This window comes from Megalobrama amblycephala, linkage group LG2, assembly GCF_018812025.1.
Source record: "Megalobrama amblycephala isolate DHTTF-2021 linkage group LG2, ASM1881202v1, whole genome shotgun sequence".
Lineage (NCBI taxonomy): Eukaryota > Metazoa > Chordata > Actinopteri > Cypriniformes > Xenocyprididae > Megalobrama > Megalobrama amblycephala.
The window spans coordinates 20658790-20669415 of record NC_063045.1 but is presented as its reverse complement, the minus strand read 5'-3'; the positions used below and the strand labels follow the sequence as shown (position 1 = coordinate 20669415).

The 10626-nt window shown below is 38.5% G+C and overlaps 1 protein-coding gene across 1 annotated transcript; it reads right to left on the bottom strand.

The window, feature by feature from the left end:
* Positions 1–1188: 1188 nt before the first annotated feature.
* On the bottom strand, positions 1189–8087 carry LOC125252644 (vitellogenin-like). The gene is made up of 28 exons (XM_048166115.1): positions 7976–8087; positions 7809–7829; positions 7557–7708; positions 7177–7428; positions 6935–7096; positions 6688–6836; positions 6459–6609; positions 6208–6365; positions 5955–6120; positions 5746–5871; positions 5431–5649; positions 5098–5315; positions 4913–5010; positions 4673–4797; positions 4485–4586; positions 4229–4348; positions 3935–4121; positions 3743–3845; positions 3470–3655; positions 3260–3374; positions 2944–3133; positions 2611–2861; positions 2475–2519; positions 2308–2385; positions 2008–2214; positions 1735–1877; positions 1513–1651; positions 1189–1426 (listed from the first exon to the last, which is right to left on the bottom strand). Exons 1-28 carry the CDS (start codon positions 8013–8015, stop codon positions 1301–1303), a joined length of 4029 nt encoding a protein of 1342 aa, XP_048022072.1. The 5' UTR covers positions 8016–8087; the 3' UTR covers positions 1189–1300.
* Positions 8088–10626: the final 2539 nt, after the last annotated feature.

The window sequence follows — 10626 nt, the reverse complement described above, 5'->3', positions numbered from 1 at the left end:
TACCACTTTATTTCTGTGACTAATGTTTAATCTTGACACAAATTAATTCATTATGATTAATTTATTTGGTAAAACATCGATGCTTTGGTTTTTAAATTAAGTAAACAACAAAATGCCAACAACTCCTGCTTTTATCATGTTCACTTTACGATCTCGCTAGTTTCCAGTAATTTCTTTCTGATTATTTTTCTGATAAAACTTCCATTTGTTTGTGAAATGCTGTGTTTGTGTGACGTTGTTCAAGAGAGGCGTGTTATGGGTGGGTTTTAGTGAGGCGCTACGGAGCTTCTGACCCGATGGTGGAAATACAGCGTGATTTGGGGCTCGGTGCTACAAGTCCGGGGCTATTAGCCTAGCCTGGCCCGCTGAAAGCCCTGGCTCGCACTGGCCCGACAGTGGAAAAGCGGCTAATGATTGCTTATTTGATATACCCAAAACGAATACTCATGTTTAAACACTATCTACGTAAGAGCCAGTGGCAAATTCCCAAATTACTGGCCGAGATGAAGCTGTTCTCTGCGGGTACATGAGCACTGAATGGTCACTGACAGCCTGGAGCTTCTAAAACAAATTTTCAAATAGGCAGTATGTTTACATATAAACTGCATATCTGAGATCTAAACAACTATATTCGTGCCTAAAAAAAAATCTTAAATCTACTTTCCTTAACAAAATAACAGTAGTATCTATAAAAATATTGTGGGTTTGCTCGTCCGTCATGACACTCGCAGTGAGAATGCTGACAGCGGAGTGATTCTAAAGGTGAAACGGTTCCTGTGTCGATACTTGTACATTATTGCATGGCTGGAAAGACCTCTCAGCTTCAGATTCGAGAACCAGAAAGAACTTTTGTATAAAATAGTATAATATAGGTTAATATAATTATTTCTGATAATCCCAGGTTGCTTTGGTCATGCAGGTTTGTTTACACATTAAAGTCATGGCCACAAGAACTTCACATAGCATGACCATGATACAAGGATGTTGTTATTACCCTGACAAAATGACCTCATGACCGTGACATATTATCACGTTACCATGAATTAATCTCTCGTAGCCATGACAAAACATTGTGAACTAAAAATGTATCCTCCTGGTCACTGTGAACCTTATTGTCAAGTGTACAAAAACATTTATGAGAACCACTGACTAAGTGTTCTTGTAAAATGAAAGCAGTTCACACAATTCTGAAACTTGCAGGGTATTTATTAACATTAGATTACATTACATTACATACATCACAACATTGTTAATCTATTCAATTAAACTAAACATGAAAATGTAAAATGCAATTCATTTCTTATTCTTCATTGATATGTTTCTGGATCCAGGAGAGAATATCCTCATCGATATGAATTGAAAGAGTTCCGTCTGGATTGATGGGAACAGCGAGAGGGAGAGGAATAGCCATCCTTGACAGAGTCATCTAGAGCAGCAGAAACAAAAATAATTATTTGTATTTTCTTAATTATGTCTCTTTGTGTGTCATAATTTAAAGGAAAAATACTTCACCTCTGGAATCCTAGCAATGACATTCAAGGACCTCTGAGTTGGCAAGGCTGCAGTCAGTTCAATCTCTTTCTCACTGTTTGTTGCTCTTTCAAGTCTAAAGCCTGCCTGGAGAGCCGCCATAGGGATGTGCTTAGACAGCCTAGTTGTGAAGGGATGCACAAAGATTAAACAAGTGCCATTTTTTACACTCTTCATTTGTCATTCAGTGTTTCTGAACATTACTTTTTGGCATAGGTGGTGACGATTAGTGGCAGCCTTTCCCATTCCAGCTCTAGACGTGCAGCAGGGAATTCGCCCAGGACACCGGCTTCAGCTTTAGCAGTGACTGCATACTGTTGGCATTCTGGACCCCAAGCAACCCTGGCCTGAAAAAGGACAGTTGTGTTCAAAGGATGGTATTGATGTCAATTATTTCACCTGAGAAATTCATTTCGATAATTGTTCTTGCTGTTTTTTTTTTTTTTTTAAAGATCACACAAGTCTTTTTGGTCTTACAGTGACTTTGTGCTTGCTCAGCAGGGCACCATCAGCACAGATCTTCAGGTTGTCATTTTCAGCGATGGAGGAAATGACGAGCTGCACTCTTGCGGTTGGCTTGTCAAAGTAAGCTGCAAGTTGGTAGCCCAGCAGCTTGTGGTCAACTCTCACAGCACGGGCAATGACAGCAAAAACAGGTGGAATACCGTTTCCAAGGAACTTAGCCTGAAAACATAAACCATAATAGATTCAAGTTGATTTTATGTCACATTTGGTTGTTTTATGTTATGAACAAACAAATGACACAAATTGATTCACCTGTTTCCGGAGAGCCTCAAAACTAGATGCAGCGCTTCCACTGCTTTTTGCCTTTGAGGCGCCATGTGGTGCCATGTACTGCAAGCAAAATGATATCATATACATGATGAATATTTGATGATCTAAAAGAAACAATATTTTTAACAAAAATAATTTTGTATAGTTACCCGATCTTTGTGGAACTTCCTGAAAGGCTCCATGATGGTGGCAGTCTGAAAATCCATATAAAGTGATTCAGTGAAAAATATATTTATGACACAAATATTGGCTTCCAATCCAACATGCTACATTCCATGTCCTCACCTCAGTCATACGAGAGCTGGACATGGAGGAGCTTGAACTGCTGATGATGCGGCTGCTGCTGCTGCTGCTGCTTTCAGAAGAGACGGGCACATTTTTATCTTCAGTCTCCAGGATTTCCCTCAGTTTCAACAAGAAGGCCTTTCCTTCTGTAGTCTCCTCATCAATGAGGTTGATTTGCTTAAGGAGCCTCTCAGCAGCTCTCGGACCAACTTGGACTTCAAGCTCTAATCTTTCAACTGCAGGACCTTCAGCTAAAGCCAAAATGACAAACAATAAATTAGGATTTTATTTGAAAATACTTGATTTTAATCAATGTAATCTCTGTAAGAATACCTCTTGACACTGCAGCACGAGCTGAGTGCTGTCCAATTATGTAGAAGAGAGGAGCATTTTTGATAAAAGCAGCGTTGTGAGAGTGCACTTCAATGCACCCCTTGATTTCAATGTATGGGACAGCAAGACAGAGAGTCTTGTGAAATGGAGCAGTAGCTCTCACAGGAGTCTCATCTGGTATCTCGGAAGACTGGAAAGAAAATTAAGTATTAAATCAGTTATATCAAAAAGTACGTAAAAAAACGTCTTACCATTTTGGAGCTTGAAGCAAATATTACCATGTTTCCATATGTCCATGTCTGTATTCAAAACTTACCGAATAACCAACATATGATGTCTGGGAGTTTTGCAGAGACAGCTCAGGTACTAAGGGAACAATCCTTTCAGAAGTGGGATCTTCAATGTTTCTGACCACAGCAAGAGTCTCAAAGCTGTTGGAACAAGAAAAGTAAAAGATACTTCCAAAAAAGTGCAGTCACAAACAAACAACACTTTTGCTACATTGGCAAGACTAAGAGTTCATTACCTCACAGCAGCAATGTGTTCAGGAAGCTCAACAGGCAGAGCCTCCACCTTGTAGTTGCCCTTCAGAATGTCTGCTCTTGCAGCCACTTTTCCAGGGGCAATTGTACGGATCTTTCCTCTCGCCATAACAGCAGCTTGGATCAAGGCAGTATTCACTCCCATCACAGCAAAGGTCTGGAGAGCAACACTGAAATGAGAATAAGGGAGATTGTTTGTAAAACTGTTGTTGTGTACTTCATATCCCATCTTCATGATTGTAGCTGCAAAAGCGTACCTTGGTCTTGCTTCAGCTTGGAGTTGAACATCAGTCTTCTTCAGCTGCTCAAGAGTCATGGTCTCAATCTGCTCAGGGAGAGGAGGTGTAATGGTGGCCTTAACTAGAAGGGTGAACAGAACAACATCAAACTTGGAAGTGACACCCTCATATCCAAGGAACAGATAAAAAATTCTAAGAAAACAAAGGTACCATTGAGGCTTGCAGCAGCAACAGCAGCAGTGTACAAACTGAGCTCCATGGGCACACCAAGTGCTGTTGGCAAGATACGCCGCACTTCAGCTGCAAGCAGGGGTCTGGCGTACTGAAAGGCAATTCCTTCCTGCAAAGCTTTAAGGGCGCCCTTCAACAGTTCACGTGGTTTGGGTCCAGTAGCAAGCTGGGAATAGTGTTTATGAGAATTTTAATTCTAATTGTGATAATTATTTGTGAGGCAGATCTCAAAAAAATATGGTAATGAGAGAGATTTAAACTACAACACAGTACCGGTATTGCTTCTTCAATGATGGTCTTGTCAATGTTTAAATAAGCCACTTCTTGTCCAAATAATTTGATGTAGGCTGAAGCCAGTGGCTGATTGGTTGGCAAGGCCTTCCAATTTGCAAGCTTGAAGAGTTAAAACAGAGAAGTTATATATATATATATATATATATATATAGATAGATAAATTTATTTATCCTATGTTATGCTTATAATACATAAAAGTACAAAATTATACAATTCACTGGACATGAAAACTTACTGCTCTCAGGGTACGCTTAACCTTTGTGATACGATCAACACTTTCATCTGCAGCAGGAGATTGCAGAAGAGCCTCCTGGATTCCTTCAGTTCTCAGACCAATCTGTTTGAAAGAATCAACTGATTGTAGACTGAAAACACTTTAAAACCATGAATCAGATTTTCTTCAAAAGGTCTTGCTTTGCCCACCTCAAGAACATCAGCAGTAGCTCCAGCCAGATAAGCACGTGCTTTAGCTACAACAGCTCTGGGCAGGATGGTGGCGGCATCATTGATCATGTAGGCACTACCAGCAGCTCCAATCATAAGAGGAGCTGCACAGGGACAGAGGTAAGAATACAATTAATGTGATTTATTATATGTGGGGATTATTTTTACATATCTTAAGAAACACACAAAAGACCTCTCTTATGAAATTGCAAAACTCACTATGATAGAAGTCCAGCTGAAGGGCTCTGCTGAAACGGAAGCTAAGCCTGTCCAGCTTGCGGCTCATGAGCTTGATGGCAACATTAGCTGCACCAGCACTGAAATGGACAACCATAATTACCTCTGGCTTGTGCTTATTTGATGTGATAAATTAAAATACATGAAAAATCATTTGATTTTCTTACACAGCTGCCATATCAGGAGCAGTGATTCTGGTCAAGGACTTGATGTGGGAATAGGCAAAGCTTGCAACGTGCATGTTAGTCTCAGTCTTCAAAGCACCAGCAAGACTTGAGACGAGGGCCACTGAGGGCTTTGCCTCAAACAACACAATGCAAGCAACCATTCGCACTTCTGGGTGGAGAGCCCTGTCCAATACAAGCTGCAGGGCCACTGGCTGAACCTGTGGAAGGGAATAAGGTTTACTTATTACTGGAAGAAAATGTGAATAATCTTTTCCTTTTTACATTATTTATGTATGTATGTATTTTAACATTTCTACATTGTCTGACACTTACCAGTTTGGGCTCTTTCTTGGCAATGTTCCTCAGGGCCAAGATGGCATCAACCTGGACTCTAAGAGGCAGAGAAGTAGCTGCAGTTCTCAGTCCAGGTAGGAGCTTCATGATGGGTTTAAGACTAGCAGGGTGACCAGCATTGCCCAGAACTTTCAGAGCCAAAGTAATTTCAGGAATGTCATTCTTGGAAATGGCCTCTGCAGCAAGCTCATGGATGGGCTAATGAGTTTGAGGCGCATACAGATATTTAATACAAATATTAAAATATTATATTATGTCCATGACAGAAATGTATTGAGGGCTTGAGGGGTTTACCCTAAGGAGCTCGGCAGGGCAAGTGGGAACTGCAACGCAGTGTTTGGCAATCATGGAACCATATCCAAGCATGACGACTTCACGAAGAGCTGGGATTGTGGCAATTCTCTCGTGTGTAGCTAAGCTCTGTTCAGCAAATACAGAAATCATTAATTTGATTTAGATAAGATTTGAAGAACAGCACTTTGAGTATAGTAAGATGAACCCACAGCTGTCAACTGGATGGTGTCCAAATCAGCAGTGACCATTTGCAGAGCAACCACAAGAGCCTGAATGAACTCGGGAATGGTAAGTTCACCAGCCAGGAACTTCTCCTTGATGAATTTTACAATGGCCGGTGTGCCAACAGCAGGAAGAGCATCCAGAAGCCAGCGCCTAACAGATTCATTGTTTAAAATATATTTGTTATAAAAAACTGCATTTGAACTACATTACTATTAACGTTTTGCTCTCATATTGTACCTGTAAACTGGTTTGTCCTTGAACTGAGCCCAGATGGCTTCAATATTCTCCAAGGTGGCAGCACGCAGGAGCTGGACCAGCTGAACAAACTTAAGTGGAGCATCATCATGGACCAGGGCCACATTGTTTGCAACAAGGTGCTGTAAGACCTCAATAATCTAGAGAGAGTAAGGGCAACACTCAGATGATGTCTTCATGGATCAAATGCTTTGACTTGAAGACTGTTAAAGAATTTAAGTAATGTATTATACCTGTGCTGGTGCATCACTGATCTTTGTGAGTTGAATGGGGGTCTGAAGTAGTTCAGTTGCAAACTCATACTGCAGGGATCCACGGGCCAAATAATCAGCTTTGATTGGAACGACAGGGGTCTTCTCAATCTCAACAAAAGCCAAGGTTTGTCTAAAAAAAAATTATTTATTTCTTAGTAATATTGTAAGTTCATATTTTAAGAGAAATCTCACAGAGGACTAATCATACTTTGCTTCCATCTGGGCAGCACCATGGATCTCATTGAAGGGTGAAAACTGATGCACTTCCTCAACTGTTGCTTCAGCGATCAGTACACCGGCTGCAGCTGGTTTCATGATGTAGTTGTAAGATGCAGTTTCAATCAGACTCTTCACCCTCTGTTGAGAGAAAGGTACATGACCACTTGAGCATTTTCATTATATTGATTAAATTATATTGAGTAAATATTTCAGTTCTTCCCAGTCTTTTTCATTACCTCTGTGCATTCAGCACACTTCTCAGTGTATGCCAAGCCGATGTCCTTCATAATTCTCTCCTGGCAGTGGCTCAGATCCTTGGACTTGGTGACAATAATGTGGTTGGCCTTTGGATCCTCACTGATGACATAGTGGGTCCTGCACACTCCCTGAGCTCCAGCCTTGAAGGACAAGTAAAAAAAATAGATTGCAGAACAAATTATAGAAATAGATCATAAACATACTAGGAGTACTTTTTCACCTCTTGCAGCTCATAGATGTTCTGGGTCTTCTTGAGATTGAGCTGAAGGATGTTGAGGATTCCTCTGTGCAAGTTCAGCACTGTAGGGGAGACTCCTGCAGGGGCGAATACCTTTCCAACCACACCATTAGCATACTCAAACTTGATGGGAATCTGAAGCTGAGCAGCCAGAGCTGAGGTGAGCTTAGTGGCAGGAACAAATGGATCCTTGGGCCAAATGCCAGCATACTCGTGGAGTAGAGGATCCATGAGCTGTAAAGCAATATCTTCACTTAAAATGAGGAAATTGCATCTTTTAACAGCCAATGCTTGCTAACACATTTTTAGTTTCCTCTGAGTGTTGAACACCTATAAAATTTACAGTTCTTAATGGTCATTACCTTCATCAGGAAGGTGTTTTCTGTCACGGCAGTGAGGTGAACCTTGCTGCTGACTTTTATACCTGCTCTGGCCAGACCTTCTTGAGGAAGACCACCCAAGAGCAGAGCCTCATACTTGTATACATAGGTCTTATCAAGGGCAAACTCTGGAACTGAGAAGGGTAGAGTATTTCTCTGGTTGAGTTTAAGCAAGAATGCAACAGTTGTAAATGACCAGTTTCCAAATTACCAAATTACAATCTTTTTACTTACCAAGGTTGATCTGTTGACTTGCTGAAAGAAACAAATAAGAGAATTTGCTTTGAAAATTACTTCATTTTACTTGTTTTTAACAAGTTCTAAATTTACTTTTACTTTTAAGAGAAATCTTTTAAGGAAAAAGAAACAGGAACTTATGAATTTTAAAACATAAAACTTACCCACTAGGGCTACAGTCAGAGCAAGCACAACAGCTCTCATGGCTGATGGTTTGTGAAGAGCCTCTCAGAGAAACAGATCTTTTATAGTAGTTTCTTGCTGACCAAGTATGAATTTGTAAATTAATTATTAACAGATGTCTTTAGATATCAAAAAGCAAAAAGTACATAAGACAGGTTGGTCAACCTCTTTGAACATCAATATCAATTAGAGGTCAGGTTACCCTGGCCTGTCATGTCATCCTCCAGAGCAATGACCAACGTCAATTTTGTATTTGTCTTCATTTGAAAGTTGATCAGGATAAGTAAAAAGTAAATTTTATATATATATATATATATATATATATATATATATATATATATATATATATATATTTTTTTTTTTTTTTTTTGCTGGTTTTGTCTATACATGGGTATATGTATATATTTAGACAAAGAAAAACTATCTCTCCTAATTCTTTAGATTATTAAGATGTATATAATACATTTAATATATAATATTAATACTTTGCAATATGTTTAATATTTGAAATCCAAAACAAACTCTTCACTGACTTGACATGATAAGACTGTTAAATTATAAAGGTAATATATAGAATGGCTGAAAACATTTTTTATAAATTCTGCAATTGCTGGTATGTTTTTAATTACCTATAATACATCATTACTGATTTTTGAATGCAGCTGTATTCCCTGTGAACTCCATTGTATTTGAGATTGGCCTAATGCCTATAAATGCCAAACTTTTATAGATTTGAGTCCCTCGACCTAATCAAGCCATCTGCAGTGATCACTCAAAGTAGAGTGGATTAATTTATTAGGAGAGACAATCAGAAATTGTTTTGTTTTCGTAGGTTCACTCAAGGTAAAGGGATTCACTGTCTTGTGGGTTGTGCTGTGTAGTTCAGTTCTATTGGATAGCCCAGTCTCATTTGCACTAATGGCAATATTTCATGGGGAGTTTGCTATGCTTTTTTTTGTAGCTTTTTGCTCTCAAAGTACACAATATAGACAGATTTGGCATAAGACTATCAGTTTTAGGTTAGGTCACCCTGGCATCAAATGTCATCAAAACTTGTTTAAGTCAATATTAGATTGAGGACCATGTCACAGTTTCACTTGAAATATTTTATAATTGTTCATTTTAAAATGTATTATTCTTAATACAAGTATTTTTAGTAGCTCAGGCTGATTGCTAGTGAAATGTTTAGGACTGTGCATGTTCAGCATTGTCATGAATGACTTATCCCAGCTAACAGAATTTTGTTATAAATATTCTCTAAATATTCAGTGTTGGTTCTGGGAACATAAAAAACGTCCAATTTTATTTGATGTTACAGGAATGTTTTTATGAGGTATGATGTTCCTCAAACGTTCTTTCAACTTAATTTTGATCTAAAATTCAACATTGTAGGAACATTGATTTGTAACATTCCAAGAACATAAAATGTCCAGTTTCCTTAATGATAGTAGGTTAGTATGATGTTCCTGAAACGTTCTTTCAATCATTCAAACACCTGCTGTGAACAAGCACTGAAAGAAAGAGAAATAAAAACACAAACTAACTTTCTTCAGCAACAGCCTTAGATGAACTGAAGATAAAAGACATTAAATCTCTGAAGATCTGATTAAACAACTCCACAAACAGGATTACCAGCTTCACTTATTACTAACCAGACTGACTTTATTTCTGTCACAGGTCTACAAAAGTTCTTAATGAGAATTTACAGAAGTTTAGATGTTTTGTTTGAGGTCACCATCATGGAGATTGGTGGTTGCTTTAGTTGTGCTCTTGACCCTTGACTTTTGTTAAGTTGCTTCTTTATCAACAATTGCTGGTGTATTCAGAAAACATTTCTGCATTGATAAAGCAGATCAACATATCTGTTGTAACAGACAAACAGCTGCATTAAAATGGTTTAATCAACTGCCTTTTTGTAGTTTTCTTTACTTTTGGTATTGAAGTGTTATGTGAAAAGGAAATAAACTCAAATGTGATAGAATTATTTTTAACAGTACACTGTTTTATGTTGGATTGTCCAAAACTATTTAGAAGTTAAAAACGACACACTTGGACATCAGCACTCATCATACAAACCTCAACAATGGTGACAATAAAAATTCAGCTGCATAATTTATTCATGTCGCAATGCATGCTGGCATGAAGCAGGTCACCATTGTTTCATATGCCAAATGTGAGTGTATAAATGACACAAAACAATGTTTTAAACAGAAAGTTAACAATGACAGAATTTCACATTGAAAACACATTCTGAAAACACCTGCAATTGCTGATAAAGAAGCAACTCTACAGTAGGGTCAAGAGCTCAACTAAAGCAACCACCAATCTCCATGATGGTGACCTCAAACGAAACATCTAAACCTGTTAATTCTCAATAAGAGCTACTGTAGACGTGTGACAGAAATAAAGTCAGTCTGGTTAGTGATAAGTGAAGCTGGTAATCCTGTTTGTGGAGTTGTTTAATTAGATCTTCAGAGATTTAATGTCTTTTATCTTCAGTTCATCTAAGGCTGTGGCTGAAGAAAGTTGTAGTTTGTGTTCTTATTTATCTTTCTTTCAGTGTTTGTTCACAGCAGGTGTTTGGATGATTTCATGGATGTTTCAGGAACATCATACAAACCTTAAAATAACA

Coding starts and splice junctions, on each gene's coding strand:
- LOC125252644 (XM_048166115.1), bottom strand. CDS start 8,015: ATGAGAGCTGTTGTGCTTGCTCTGACTGTAGCCCTAGTGG. Junction 3,846..3,934: donor TGCTGCTGCAAGCCTCAATG/GTACCTTTGTTT, acceptor TCACCCTTCTAG/TTAAGGCCACCATTACACCT. Junction 2,862..2,943: donor TCGTGCTGCAGTGTCAAGAG/GTATTCTTACAG, acceptor TTTTGGCTTTAG/CTGAAGGTCCTGCAGTTGAA.